The 15,839-nt window shown below is 48.4% G+C and overlaps 1 protein-coding gene across 1 annotated transcript in view; it reads left to right on the top strand.

Annotated features, from left to right (window-relative positions):
* Positions 1-15,839, top strand: part of LOC138296107 (zinc finger protein 879-like) — a 532,771-nt gene that overhangs the window by 450,988 nt on the left and 65,944 nt on the right. The window contains exon 6 of the mRNA XM_069234965.1: positions 15,303-15,413. Coding sequence (XP_069091066.1) covers positions 15,303-15,413 — 111 coding nt within the window. The remainder of the gene's footprint in view (positions 1-15,302; positions 15,414-15,839) is intronic.

Genomic DNA, 15,839 nt, shown 5'->3' with positions numbered 1-15,839 from the left:
TGCTTTTTCAAATTTGTCACTAACAGGCTAGTGACTAAATTTACCAATTCACATTGGCATACTGGTACACCCATATAATTCCCTAGTATATGGTACTGAGGTACCCAGGGTATTGGGGTTCCAGGAGATCCCTATGGGCTGCAGCATTTCTTTTGCCACCCATAGGGAGCTCTGACAATTCTTACACAGGCCTGCCAGTGCAGCCTGAGTGAAATAACATCCACGTTATTTCACAGCCATTTACCACTACACTTAAGTAACTTATAGGTCACCTATATGTCTAACCTTCACCTGGTGAAGGTTGTGTGCAAAGTTACTTAGTGTGTGGGCACCCTGGCACTAGCCAAGGTGCCCCCACATCGTTCAGGGCAAACTCCCCGCACTTTGTGAGTGCGGGGACACCATTAGACGCGTGCACTACACATAGGTCACTACCTATGTGCAGCGTCACAATGGTAACTCCGAACATGGCCATATAACATGTCTAAGATCATGGAATTGTCCCCCCAATGCCATTCTGGCATTGGGGGGACAATTCCATGATCCCCTGGGTCTCTATCACAGAACCCGGGTACTGCCAAACTGCCTTTCTGGGATCTCCACTGCAGCTGCTGCCAACTCCTCAGACAGGTTTCTGCCACCCTGGGGTCCAGGCAGCCCTGGCCCAAGAAGGCAGAACAAAGAACTTCCTCTGAGAGAGGGTGTAACACCCTCTCCCTTTGCAAATAGGTGTGAGGGCTGGGGAGGGGTAGCCTCCCCCAGCCTCTGGAAATGCTTTGATGGGCACAGATGGTGCCCATCTCTGCATAAGCCAGTCTACACCAGTTCAGGGATCCCCCAGCCCTGCTCTGGCGCGAAACTGGACAAAGGAAAGGGGAGTGACCACTCCCCTGACCTGCACTTCCCAGGGGAGGTGCCCAGAGCTCCTCCAGTGTGTCCCACTGCCATCTTGGAAACAGAGGTGTTTGTGGCACACTGGATTGATCTGAGTGGCCAGTGCCAGCAGGTGACGTCAGAGGCTCCTTCTGATAGGCTCTTACCTCTCTTGGTAGCCAATCCTCCTTCCTAGGTAACCAAAACCTCCTTTTCTGGCTATTTAGGGTCTCTGCTTTGGGGATCTCCCCAGATAACGAATCAGATTTCCTCTGCATCTCCCTCTTCACCTTCTGCCAAAGGATCGACCGCTGACTGCTCAGGACGCCTGCAAAACCGCAAAAAAGTAGCAAGGCGACTACTAGCAACCTTGTATCGCTTCATCCTGCTGGCTTTCTCAACTGTTTCCAGGTGGTGCATGCTCTGGGGGTAGCCTGTCTCCTCTCTGCACCAGGAGCGCTGAAGAAATCTCCCCTGGGTCGACGTAATCTTCCCCCCGCAGGCAACAAAAGACTGCATCACCGGTCCTCTGGGTCCCCTCTCAGCACGACGAGCGTGGTCCCTGGAACTCAGCAACTCTGTCCAAGTGACTCCCACAGTCCAGTGGCTCTTCAGTCCAAGTTTGGTGGAGGTAAGTCCTTTCCTCCCCACGCTAGACTGCATTGCTGGGTACTGCGTGATTTGCAGCTGCTCCGGCTCCTGTGCACTCTTCCAGGACTTCCTTCGTGCACAGCCAAGCCTGGGTCCACGACACTCTAACCTGCAGTGCACAACCTTCTGAGTTGTCCTCCGGTGTCGTGGGACTCCATTTTATGACTTCGGGTGGACTCCGGTCCACTTTTCTTCTAAGTGCCTGTTCAGGTACTTCTGCGGCTGCTTCCTGCTTCTGTGAGGGCTCCCTACGTTGCTGGACGCCCCCTCTGTCTCCTCCTCCAAGTGGCGACATCCTGGTCCCTCCTGGGCCACAGCAGCACCCAAAAACCCTAACCGCGACCCTTGCAGCTAGCAAGGCTTGTTTGCGGTCTTTCTGCATGGGAACACCTCTGCAAGCTTCATCGCAACGTGGGACATCCATCCTCCAAAGGGGAAGTTCCTAGTCCTCTTCTTTCTTGCAGAACTCCAAGCTTCTTCCAACAGGTGGCAGCTTCCTTGCACCCTCAGCTGGCATTTCCTGGGCTCCTGCCCACTCTCAACAGTGTCGCGACTATTGGACTTGGTCCCCTTGTCTTACAGGTACTCGGGTCCGGAAATCAACTGTTGTTGCATTGCTGGTGTTCGTTCTTCCTGCAGAATCCCCCTATCACAGCATCTGTGCTCTCTGGGGGTAGTAGGTGCACTTTACACCTACCTTTCAGGGTCTTGGGGTGAGCTGTTTTTCTAACCCTCACTGTTTTCTTACAGTCCCAGCGACCCTCTACAAGCTCACATAGGTTTGGGGTCCATTCGTGGTTCGCATTCCACTTCTGGAGTATATGGTTTGTGTTGCCCCTATACCTATGTGCTCCTATTGCAATCTACTGTAATTTTACATTGCTTGCATTACTTCCTTTTGCTATTATTTGCATAATTTTGGTTTGTGTACATATATCTTGTGTATATAACTTATCCTCATACTGAGGGTACCCACTGAGATACTTTTGGCATATTGTCATAAAAATAAAGTACCTTTATTTTTAGCACTTCTGTGTATTGTGTTTTCTTATGATATTGTGCATATGACACCAGTGGTATAGTAGGAGCTTTACATGTCTCCTAGTTCAGCCTAAGCTGCTTTGCCATAGCTACCTTCTATCAGCCTAAGCTGCTAGAAACACCTCTTCTACACTAATAAGGGATAACTGGACCTAGCACAAGGTGTAAGTACCTCTGGTACCCACTACAAGCCAGGCCAGCCTCCTACACTCCCCCCTCAGGAAACACCACCACAGCACCCACCCAACTGGCCCATCCCTCTGTCCCCAGGACACGTCAATCAGCAGTGTGTCCACCACTACAGGGAACCCAAGCAAACCCACCAACCCAAGAAAATCAGGGACCTGGGGGCAGTGGCAGTGGGCACACGGTTCAGGGGACACAGGCTCAGGAAAACAGGGGAACTGGGAGGACTGCTGTGCGACAGGGGGAGGAAAGGCCCAGGGAACCCACTCTCCACGAGGCCCTCTCCAACATCGTGGGAGCTTACCATCATTCCAGGAGACGATGGCAACGGTACTGGCCAAGTTTCAGGAGACCCAGCGGCTGCAGGAGGAAAACTATCTGGGGATCAGGGAGGACCTGAAGTTTATTAACAACACCCTGGTCACCATTGCAGGGGTGCTGCAAGACCTTGTCAACACCAGGAGGGACACTGTGGCACAACAAGGGGCCCCTGACACTAGCCTGGACGATGAACAGCCCTCCACCGCCGGTGCTAGTGGACAGGAGGCCCAGCCACAGGAACACAACACCAGCACCCTACCCCCTGCAGATGGAGAACCACCCCGCAAACGGTCCCTGAGATCCTGGAACAAGACAGAGAACATTGCCAAGACCCCTGCCAGGAAATAAGACCCTCCTGAATGTCACCCTTCTGTCCCACTTTGTCACCCTGTCCATCCTTCAACTGCCATTGCTCCACTTCCTATGCCCCTTTGGACAATGCACCTGTGAAACAAATAGACTGGACTCTGCCATAGACATTCCTTCCCCATCCCCCCTGCCCGTTTTACAACCCCCTCCACTTATTTGCACAGAAATACACATTTCAATCACAAAACAATCTGGAGTCAGTCTGTGCTTTCACAAACTTGTATTTGCAATAATCATGGAATATAGCAATGTCCATTTACTTGTGCACATACCGATGTAGCACAGCTGTATGCCTTGAGGAAATATAGCAGAGGGCACAAAGTGGGACCCACATCTCTGAAATGGAAAGGCAAAGTGACAAGTCAGGGTCCATACACTGAGTGAAAATGACAGACTTATGCTAGCTCCAATAGTAGTATGAGATATGGGGGGAGTGACATCTTCTTACCTGTGTTTCACTGGAAGTATTGCATGATTATGTTGTTTCTGTTGTTGATATCCTCTTCTTCTGCCTCCTCTTCTTCACTGTGCACATGCTCCACAGCCTCCACAAGACCACCATCTGGCCCATCCTCCTGCAGAAAAGGCACCTGCCATCGCAAAGCCAGGTTGTGCAGCATACAGCAGGCCACGATGATCTGGCACACCTTCTTTGGTGAGTAGTAGAGAGAACCACCTGTCATATGGAGGCACCGGAATCTGGCCTTCAGGAGACCGAAGGTTCGTTCAATCACCCTCCTAGTTCGCCCATGTGCTTTATTGTAGCGTTCCTCTGCCCTTGTCCTGGGATTCCTCACAGGGGTCAGTAGCCATGACAGGTTGGGGCAACCAGAGTCACCTGCAAATATCGAGGGACAACTGTTAGACACACACTAACCCTTAGGGACAACCCCATACCCAGACACCTATTCACACTGTATAGGGTCCTTGGCCTCACCTATTAGCCACACATGGTGTCTCTGGAGTTGCCCCATCACATAAGGGATGCTGCAATTCCTCTAAATGGAAGCGTCATGCACTGAGCCAGGAAACTTGCCATTCACATGGGAGATGTACTGGTCTGCCAAACACACCATCTGCACATTCATAGAATCGTAGCTCTTCCTTTTTCTGTACACCTGTTCACTCCTGCGGTGGGTACAAATGCCACATGTGTCCCAACAATGGCACCAATGATGTTGGGGATATGTCCCAGGGCATAGAAGTCACCTTTCACTGTGGGCAAATCCTCCACCTGAGGGAACACGATGTAGCTGCGCATGTGTTTCAGCAGGGCAGACAACACTCTGGACAACACGTTAGAGAATATTGGCTGGGACATCCCTGATGCCATGACTACTGTTGTTTGAAAAGACCCACTTGCCAGAAAATGGAGTACAGGCAGAACCTGCACTAGAGGGGGGTATCCCTGTGGGATGGCGGATAGCTGACACCAGGTCTTGCTCCAACTGGGCACACAGTTCCTGGATTGTTGCACGATCAAGTCTGTAGGTGACTATGATGTGTCTCTCTTCCATTGTCGACAGGTCCACCAGCGGTCTGTACACCGGAGGATGCCGCCATCTCATCACCGGCCCCAGCAGACGTGCCCTATGCAGGAGAACAGCGAGCAGAGAGTCATCCAACACTGGGGTATCCCAAAATATCATTTGCACACATTTATTAATCTGCAATCTGCAATGTGTCTGTGTGTGTATTCAAGGCCTACATTGGTGTGACACAGTTATCATTAATGCCATGTGGCCCCCTGAAATGGCGGCTGCCTGACCTGTAAGGTGGGACAAGGGGATATGAGGTAACTGCGCTGGCGTTCTACACCGTTGCGGTGGGCGGTCGAAGACCCCAGCGCAATTCAGCATTGGTTAAAATTGGGCCCTATGGGTCCGAGGAGCCAATGACGATGTACCCCTGTGGTGACTGTACGCATGCCGCGGACATGAACGTAATTTTCTGTCTGTTCACTCACTTGATACCTGACCTTCAACAGGAGAGGACGTACACTGCAAGTGCTGCTGTGACCTGTGTCTGGAAGCGACGATGGCTCATGTGTCTGGGGAAAGGGCCCCCGCCTTCACTTCAGAGGAGTTGGAGAAACTAGTGTATGGGGTCCTCCCCCAGTACACACAACTGTAGGGTCCTCTAAACAAACAGGTGAGTACACTGTGAGCATGCTGCATGGGAAATGCCTGTTTGGAGTGGTGTGGATGGAAGATACATGGGGGGGGCTGAGGCCTGCATGTGCGGACGGTGAGTGTATGTGCGTCAGGGCAAGGGTGGGAACGGGGGCCAGTGAGTATGACGGTCTGGACGGGTAAAGAATTTCCTTTCCCCCGTACTATTCCTCTAGGTCAGCGCCCACCAGAAGAAGGCTATTTGGCGTGCCATCGCCAAGGACGGCCGGACCCTGGGTGTCCACCACAGACGGAGCACCCACTGCAATAAAAGATGGGAGGACCTGCGCCGCTGGAGCAAGAAGGGGTGCCCGTCACACCATGACCCCCCTGATGTCCCGGATCTTGGCGGTGGCGTATCCGGAGTTGGATGGGCGCTTGAGGGCATCACAGCAGCCACAAGGGGGTGAGTACACTCTCATTCAGCTGACTGCGTGCATTACGAGGTGTCTGGATGGGGGAGGTGGGCAGTGGGTTCCTCTACTCCAGGGCGATCTTGGTAGGCAAGGTCCCTTGTGAGCCAGGCTATGGGCCACCCCAACCACACTAGTGGTTAGAGCCATCTACACCTAGTCAGGCTCCTGTGACTCCCAGGTGTGCAGCAATCGGGGTTAGGCCTTGTACCCCATGGGCATGTGATTAATCTAGGAACTATAAGTGCATGGCATAGTGAAGAGGGCTACTGTGTCTGTTGTGTCCGCCGACGGTAGTGGTGTGGCATGCACTGAACATGTCTTTCTCCTGTCTTCCCCCTCCCCCCCTTTTTGTGGTCTCCCTGTTCTTGTGTGCAATAGCACCATCAAGCGGAGGAGCATTGGCACCGGAGCAGGAGGGAGCTGCATCCCCCTTGGCCCTGGAGGGTGAAGCAACGGAGTCTGAAGCCACCAGTGGGACGTAGGGCGAGGGGAGCTCCATGGCGGGGACAGGAGCAGAGACCAGCGACAGCAACTTCTCCTCTGATGGGAGCTCCCTTGTGGTGGTTGGCCCCTCTGTGCCCACCGCATCAACAGGTACAGCCGCCACCCCCCCTCCCAGCAGCCCCTCAGCGTGTGTCCCATGCCTGCTGACCCAGGAGGGTGGGCATCTCCTTCGCCCCAGGCACCTCAGGCCCTGCCCCAGACAGCCCTGCTGCCCTCAGTGAGGAGGCTATTGATCTCCTGAGATCCCTCACTGTTGGGCAGTCTACCATTCTGAATGCCATCCAGGGTGTTTAGAGGCATTTGCAACAAACAAATGCATACCTGGAGGGCATTCATTCTGGCCAGGCAGCCCAACAGAGAGCATTTCAGGCTCTGGCCTCAACACTGATGGCAGCCATTGTACCTGTGTCCAGCCACACCCCTCCAACCAGACCCTATCTCCTGTACCTCAGCCCATCCCAAGTACACCATCAGACCAGCATGCACACACATCAACACACAAGAGTGGCTCAGGCAAACATAAGCACCACACATCCCACAGGCACTCACACAAGCATCATACCCATGGAGACATACCAACATCCACTTCCTCCACTGTGTTCCCCTCCTCCACGTCTCCCTCCTCCCTCCCAGTCTCGTCTCCACTCACACCTGCATGCACTACATCCTCAGCCACTACCTCCATCACCAGCACGCCCATCACCACACACCGCTCACGTGCACTCACCACCCCCACTACCATTCACACATCCCCAGTGTCCTGTCCCAGTGTGTCAGTAAGCCCTCCTCCCATAGTACACAAACGCAGGCACACACCCACCCAACAGCCATCCACCTAACGACAGCCTCCAGCCCATGCACCGTCACCCAAATTCAGCAGACGTACACCTCCTACAACTACTTCCTCTTCCTCCACTCCCAAACCCTCTCCATCTACCCATCTCAGTGTGTCTAAAAAAACTTTTCCTGGCAAACCTTGACCTCTTCCCTTCACCTGCCCCCCCCCGCTCGTCCTTCCCCTAGGGCCAGGCTTTCCAGGTCCCAGCCCAGCACCTCAGCCACCACATCCCCAGGCACAGTGGTGCCAGCAACTGCGGGGTCATGGAGTGCGCCAACCATCATGGCTGCCAGTGTGCCATGGAGCGAGGGCAAGGACATTCTGCCACCTGCCAAGGTTAAAAAGGTGGCAACATCCCGGAGCGAGAAGCCGAAACCACCAGCCACCAAGGGGTCAGCGAAAATGAAAGGGGATAGTGGCAAGACAACTGCGCCACCATCAAAGGTGGGGAAGGGCAAAAAACTGAAGGGCAGATCTGGAGAGGGCATGGTGGCACCAACTGAGGGACCAGTGTCACACCTTCTGTCCACGTCCACGCCAACCTGTACAGTGGAGAACACTGCCACCAGCACCGCTACCTGCACCGCCTCCGGCACGTCTACAGCCGCTGCAACAGTCCCCAGCCTCTTCCCCGGTGGGCAGCCATCCGAGGCTGCAGGAGACATCCTGCTTTCTCACTCAGTTGGTGCTGACACATGCTCCGCCGCCACAGACCCCGGCGCCAGCACCGCCACCACAGACCCTGCCGCCAGCACCGCCACAACAGACCCCGGCGTCACAGACCCCGCAGCCCTGCACTGCCGCCACAGACCCCGCAGCCAGCACCGCCACGACTGACACCGCCGCAAGCACCGCCACGACTGACACCGCTGCAAGCACCGCAACGACTGACACCGCCGCAAGCCCCGCCAGCGGCCCGCGACGTCCTCAGACAGTGGCACTACCGCAAACATGGCTACCATCGCCAGTGATGAGTCGTCTGAGGCTGGTGGTGAGTTCAAGGACCCTGGGCAGCTTCCATGAAGCATCACTGTCATCACAGTTGTCACCTACATATGAAATGTGAAGCCACAGCAGTGTGGGGTATGTCTCTGCCTCCATGGCGTATCAATGCTACCTGTACCTCTGCAATCTCGTGGCACACACACCCAGGTGAGTGTATTGTACCGGCCATACTGCACGTGGAGCACTCTGGGCACAAAGCCCCCTCCAGAACCAGTGGAGAAATACATCCGCTGCCTCAGTCCTTGGTAGGATGAAACACTCTGGGCACAAAGCCCCCTCCAGAAACAGTGGAGAAAGACAAACACTTGAGAGACTGTGGCTTTGCACTCTCCAGGATAAGGCAGCGGGCAAACCACCCACTGGAAAGACTTGAGAGACTATGGCTTTGCACTCCCCAGGATAAAGCAGTGGGCAAACCACCCACTGGAAAAACTTAGACTGTGGCTTTGCACTCCCCAGGACCAAACTGTGGGCATGGGGCCCCCTCGTGGAGCAGTGGCGTTGTGCATTCATCAGGCTGAGGTGCCCCCCCTCCCCCTGAGGTGCCTGTATATTTTCGATCTGATGTCCCTCCAGTGTACTCTCCGTTTGGAGTCAGGTATCTAGTTTGGGCCTCGCCCATGCATTTTGGGCCCAGTGGTCCACAGACAATGATTGGTGCACTATCCGGACTTGTGTAGTTGGTGTACATAATTGTATATAGTGGATTTTGAATTTTGACAATGATATTTCACATGATTACATTCGTTCAAATCATTTTCTTTTGTCCTTGCGTTATTCCAGGGGGTGTATATGTAATGTTTGCAGCATGTATTTGTGTGTATATTGTTGTGAGTGAGGGTGGGGGTGTTGCGTGTGTGTGTCACTCTTTTCCCTCCCCTGTGTTGTAAGTGCAGTACTACTGTGGTCGTCGCCGCCGTTGTTGAAGCTCCTGATAAAGGAGGAGGAAGACCATAATCGGCAGTATCTGCAATTCGGGCTCCATGGCGTCCTGGTTTCTTGTGGGGTGTGGAGAGGTGAGTGGTTTCCCTTCTGTGTACTGTTTCCGTCGTGCTTTTGTTCATGTTGGTTCCGCCCCGGAAAAGGTGGCTGAAAGGCCTGTTGTGATAGGGTGGGCGGTACATTGTATTCCGCCTGTCTGTTGGCGGTGTCCGCCGCGCTGTTTGTTTGCACCGCCGTGGTGGTCGGAGTGTTAAAGTGGTTGTCTATGTTGGCGGTTTCCGCTACGGTCTTAATCCCATTTTTTTCTCTGCTGCCCTGTTTGTGGTATTATCGCCGCTTTACCACCAACCGACAGGGTTGTAATGAGGGCCAGTGTGTACTGTATTTGTCAATCAGCCATTGTGACAAAAAGTTACAGATGAAAATGTTGCCACAAATGCTTTTTAGAAATCTATTGCTTTTCTGGCTCACCCCTGGGTTTCACACTGGTTTCCACCACAAACTGGATAAAGGTTGAGAGCACAAAAAATAGGGAAAATAGGTAACCTCTTAGAAAAATGCCCAAACTATGGCACAAAATCAAGTTTTGTGATTCAGCTCTGCATACTCCTGAAAGATGGAAAGATGGTGACATTAATACAGCAAACTGTTCGTGAATGCCATTTTTAGGAAAAAGAACAGACGTTTTTATCTAAAGCACTTCTTCCCTATTTTTTTCCAAAAAACTCAAAATTTGCTATACTATGCCTATTTTCTTGGCCCCCACAAGAGAAATCCAGAAACCCTGGGTATCTTTAGAATGCCCAGGATGTTTGGAAAAAAGGATGTAAATTTGGCGTGGATATCTTACGTGGACAGAAAGTTATGGAGCCCCAAGCAAAAAAACTACTTCAAATAGCCAAAAAAGGCTCAGCACTAGTGGGGGAAAGGCATAGCAGCGAAAGGGTTAAAATAAAGTTTTTCATAAACAACAAAGGACTAGACTACTTAGAAATAAAAGCCAAAAGTATACTATAAAATATAAAGGCACCTGCAAAAGTCCCAGAAAAGTTGATATCAAAATCTTAACCAAAATGACAAATCCTATATAATCCCATATTTTATTATATCAAACTATTAAAACTCCAATCTTATATAAAACAGATATAATAAAACAATATGTAAATTATTTACTTTAGAAAAAATCTTAACCTCACCATTCAAAAAGCTCAAAGAACAAACTAAGGGCGTTATTACAAGTCTGGTGGTCCAAGGACTGCCAGAATTGTGGTGGCGGTCAGACCACTGCACTCTAGGGGGGTCCGGCAGCTACATTAAGACCCTAGAGGTTGGACCGCCATCCCTACCAGGAACATGGTTCTCGACAGGCTGACAGCAGTCGGACTCGTGCTCAGCCACGGCGAGTCCCATTTTCGCCAGTCTTTCCATGGCAGTTCAACCGTCATGGAAAGGCTGGTGAAAAAGCTGTGCAGGGGGGTCTTGCACTGCACATGACATGGGCTGTGCAAGGGCCCCACTGCCCAGCACCCTCGGAATGTGCACAGTCTTCTTTGCACAGACACAATTTCACATAAACCACCTGGAATTATTGGCTGTGTTTCTTGCCCTAAAAGTGTTTCAACCTCTTCTCAAACAGAAGACTGTTCTGATAAAAACAGACATGACGGCCATGTATTACCATAAACAGGGCAGGACACATTCATCTCAGCTGTCTCTGCTAGCCCACACAATATGGAAATGGGCAATTCACAATCACATTCATCTATTAGCAGAATACATTCCAGGAATAGACAATCAGATTCTCTCCCAAGTACTTCAAAAGTACTTTCAAAAGTGGGGAACACCAGAAATAAACCTATTTGCAACAAGCGAAAAAGCAAAATGCCAAAACTTTGCATCCAGACACCCCCATCCCCTATCCAAGGGCAATGCCCTAAGGATCAATTGGCCAGGGATATTTGCTTATGCTTTTCCCCCTCTCCCACTCATTCCCTTTCTGGTTAGCAAACTACGTCAGACATCTCTGACCATGATACTCATAGCCCCAACATGGGCATGTCAACATTGGTACAGAACACTCCTAGACCTGTCTGTAGTACCTCATTCCAAACTCCCAAACAGACCAGATTTGTTAACACAGAACAAAGGTCAAATCAGGCACCTAAACCCCAGTGCTCTCAATTTAGCGATATGGCTCCTGAAGTCATAGAATTTGGTTACCTAAAACTTCCATCAGAATGTATGGAAGTGCTTAAGCAGGCACGTAAACCTACTACCAGACAATGTGATGCTAACATATGGAAAAGATATGTTCACTACTGTCAATCTAAAAACACTGACCCACTTACAGCATCTATACAAGATATTGTATGCTGCCTGCTTCATTTGCAAAAATCAAATTTAGCTTTCTCATCCATTAAAATCTACCTTACTGCAATATCTGCATACTTACAAACTATTCAACACACTTCTCTATTCAGAGTCCCTATCATTAAAGCTTTCATGGAAGGATTAAGATTCCAACTAGAACACCACCTGTTCCTTCTTGGAATCTAAGTATGGTACTTACCAGACTCATGGGCCTACCTTTTGAACCCATGCACTCTTGTCAAATAAATTTTTTAACATGAAAGGTTGCCTTCCTTGTAGCTATTACTTCATTACGAAGAGTTAGTGAAATACAAGCGTTCACTGTTGAGGAACCTTTTTTCCGAGTTCACAAACATAAAGTTGTACTTAAAACAAATCCAATATTTCTACCAAAAGTAGTATATCCTTTTCACATCAACCAAACAGCGGAATTGCCAGTCTTCTTCCCACAGCCAGACTCAGTTGCAGAAAGAGCTCTTCATACTCTAGATCTCAAAAGAGCTCTTAAGTACTATATAGATAGAACTAAAGATTTTAGGTAAACACAACAACTTTTTGTTGCTTTTCAACAACCACATAAAGGCAATCCTATATCTAAACAAGGCTTAGCAAGATGGATTGTTAAATGCATACAAACATGCTACATAAAAGCAAAAGGACTACTTTTGATCACTCCTAGAGCACATTCTACAAGGAAGAAAGGTGCGTCAATGGCATTTTTAGGAAAGGTACCAATGGCTGATGTATGTAAAGATGCCACATGGTCTACTCCTCATACCCTTAAGGGAGCCAAGACCAATACCAGAGCAGTCTTCCTGCAGGACTGACAGGCAACAACGTTGTAATATGATGTTCCTGCCGTTCAGCCCAGTGGGTACATCATAATACGGCGGGAGTGAGGTAGCCGGGTTGACAGCTGCCTGATCCCCATGAGTTTGACAGTCAGCTCGTCCGACCGCAAACTCGTAATGAGCCCCTATGTCTCAAAGCTGTAAAATTAGCATAACTACAATCTCCCGAAAAATTACAGATGCTCCACAAGGTCTCTACTATTGATTACATGTTCTGTGACTTCCCTACTAGAAGTAATGTAAAAAGCATGTTGATGCCTACATGGTTCACATCAATAAAAGACCATTTTTCCTTATTCATGCTTTCTCATTAAGTATAAGCACCGGATGCCCATGTTTAAGGTTTATAAACAGATTAAAAAATAAAGTATGTTTGGGACGTTGTTAACCTACTACATTTGACTTATTAATATTTTCTGTTATCGTGCATAAGTTTTTATTCCTCCTGCAGATTGGAATTCTCATTTTTTTCACTTCGGCCTTTCCAGGTTTATTATACAAGTTTTTCAACGCTTAATTTTCTTTCAGAGCTATAGATTTATGTTATAATTATGATTCTTATGGTCATAAGTAATGTGCCCAAAGAATCCATGCTTACAGAACACTTTGGGTCTCATTACGAGGTTAGTGGGCCAACCGCCAGCCCCGTGGGGAAGAGACCGCTGCAGAGATGATGTTGTCCCCCCTCCCTCCGCTGGCTCCATATTAGGTTTCCACCTGTCAGCCCAGTGGAAACAGTGCAGTAGCAGACAGTATGCATTCTAAGGGTGTTGGGCAGGGGAGGCCTTGCACTGCCCACAACATGGTCGTGGGCAGTGCAGGGGTACCCCTGTGGTCCCCAGCAGTGTCTTTCTGGCAGCCTTTTCATGGTGGGGACCCTGCCATGAAAAGGATGGCGGAAAGGGGACTCGTGATCAGCACAGCGGCACTGAACTCAGCACTGATGTGGCTGACCATGACTCCAACCGCCGTCACCCCTTTGGGAACCATACTACTAGCGGTAGCAGCAGTCTCCTGTCGGTCTGACCGCCAGGGTCGTAATCTGGCAGTCAGACCACCAGGAATGCATCAGACTGCCAGACTCGTATTGAGGCCCTGTGTTAGGGCCATTATGTTGCCTCGGACTAATGTCTCTGAACTGCTAAATTAGTCCCCAGTGGTAGAAATAGGACTAGGAAGAGGGTGCATAATGTTAAGGCCTGTTTGAGGGAAATTGTGTTCTGCATCTAGAAATGTTAAACCATATTACCACTATAGAGAATGAATAACAGAGGTGATTGCTCAGTGTTCTATGCTCCTTATGTGTGCAAGTGTTACTTGAAAAGGTAAATTCCAAAGGTTAGATTTTATACCTGAAAATAAGTCGGTCAGTTGGTAGAATGTCCACGTGGGCTAGTCTAGCACTTGTGGCAGGTTTGTTGTCGATCCAGGGTGGCCCCATCTGTAATGGTTGTTGAACACCCACAAAGATATATGCTTGCGCCTGATCACAAACACTTTATAAGGAGAGATAGTTTCCCATGCTGAAACCTATAAATTCCCTCCTGGTAAAGACAAAAGTAAATATGTTTTGAGGATATGATAGATGAGAATATAAAGAGAATATATGGTAAATATTGATAGTGATGTAGCAAATGTCTTTCGACAAGGGAAACCTTTTTCCACATGGAGAAACTAAAGAAATATTAACTCTGTGTAAATGCTTTTTTGAACACATTTCTGGTTGTGCCAATGTGTACTTATTACACTACCATAGGTGGAATTGATTATGCAGTTGAATACTCTGGATATCTGCAACAGTGACAGATTTTCAGAAGTACACCATGAATTCTTTCATAATTTCAAAAAAGTTGGAATCCTACTCCACAGCTAAAAGCAGTAGACAAGAGAACCGTTTATGGAAATACATCTCAGACTTTTTCTGTGCTCAATGTGTTGTAATAACTAGGTCCAAAAAAGTCATATCAGTACCTTCAGTGCAGAAGCACAGTCAAAGGTGGTTAACCCGGCCATTTATGCATGTGAATCATTGAGATTTAATCAGTTTAAAATATGTCATTTCTTGTCAAGAACTGATTAATATAATTCAAAATGTATATTTCTCAATACTAACATTTGTTTGAAGATTGAACAGTTGTCCAACACAATTTTGATAGATTGTCATTATGCAGAATTGGGGAAAGTAGCTCTGACTATAGCATTAGTAAATTACTAAGGCTCCTGTGTTTTTAAATATTGAGATTTGATTCTGATCAGTTCACAATCCATGGAATAAAAAATGTATTTGTGAGTTGGTAAACATTTTCTTTCTCTGGTAAGTACAGAAAAAATGATCTCCTCAGATGAGCTTGAAATGCTTCTTTCGTGGGATTCATTTGTGTAAAGTTTAGATTTGATTGAGTGAGCCCTAATATTCTGTCACCACAGGGATTGAACTTCAACATTGTTTTAACACTCAATAAGATTTACTTCATACCCTTGTTACCTCATCATTTATTCACCTCTGATTTTGTTGTCAGATATCTTCTCAAGCCTTTTTCCTAACATTTTAACTGTTGCTTACTGTGACATTCATCACCTGTCTTGATCCAGTCTGTTCCTAATTAATAACTTACTTTTGTAGAGTTAAACATATTCATCACTGCCCTTCCGTTCTCCATTTTTCCAGAGAGGACACACCCTTTAAAATGTAAATGTATTAATGTGATGTAATAATATACCTGTATACATTAATTAAATGGTTAGGTTTTTATTTTCATTCCAGTGGCAGTGGTTGACAAATCAATTGTTCAATTTTCCATTAAAGAAGAGAGTGGAAGCTCCTCCACAGACAGTCAGGTCAATGAGAGAAGAAAAAGTGTCAGTATGCCAACAGGTGAGTAAAACTTGATTTTCATTTTAGAATTTAAAAAGCATCATAACTCAAATGTCTTTGGATGTACAACCTTTTATATCCTTTTTTAGGGTTGAGCCTGCAGTAGCATGCGCATGCTTATGCATCTCACTTGCAATGTACTGTTCTTAACAAAAAGGGCTTGGAGTTTGCTCATTGCTTACCATTTGTTAGCTTGTATGACACTCTTCCTTACAGCCTTGTAATAGATCACTGCAGTCCTAGCATCATTGTGATTCCTTTCAGTGGAAGAGCAGCCAAGCACTGATTGAGTCAACTTAATCGGTGCTCATCCCCTGCTCCTGACGTGATTGAGGTATTTCTTTTTAACTATTAAAGCCCTGCAAACAGAAGGCGTGTGACTAGCATAAATGTGCCCAGCAAGACAAACAAAATAGCAAAGTTTTT

The sequence above is a fragment of the Pleurodeles waltl genome, chromosome 5 (genome assembly GCF_031143425.1).
Source record: "Pleurodeles waltl isolate 20211129_DDA chromosome 5, aPleWal1.hap1.20221129, whole genome shotgun sequence".
Lineage (NCBI taxonomy): Eukaryota > Metazoa > Chordata > Amphibia > Caudata > Salamandridae > Pleurodeles > Pleurodeles waltl.
Note: the sequence above shows the minus strand (reverse complement) of the source record. Positions and strands in the feature narration are given on the sequence as shown.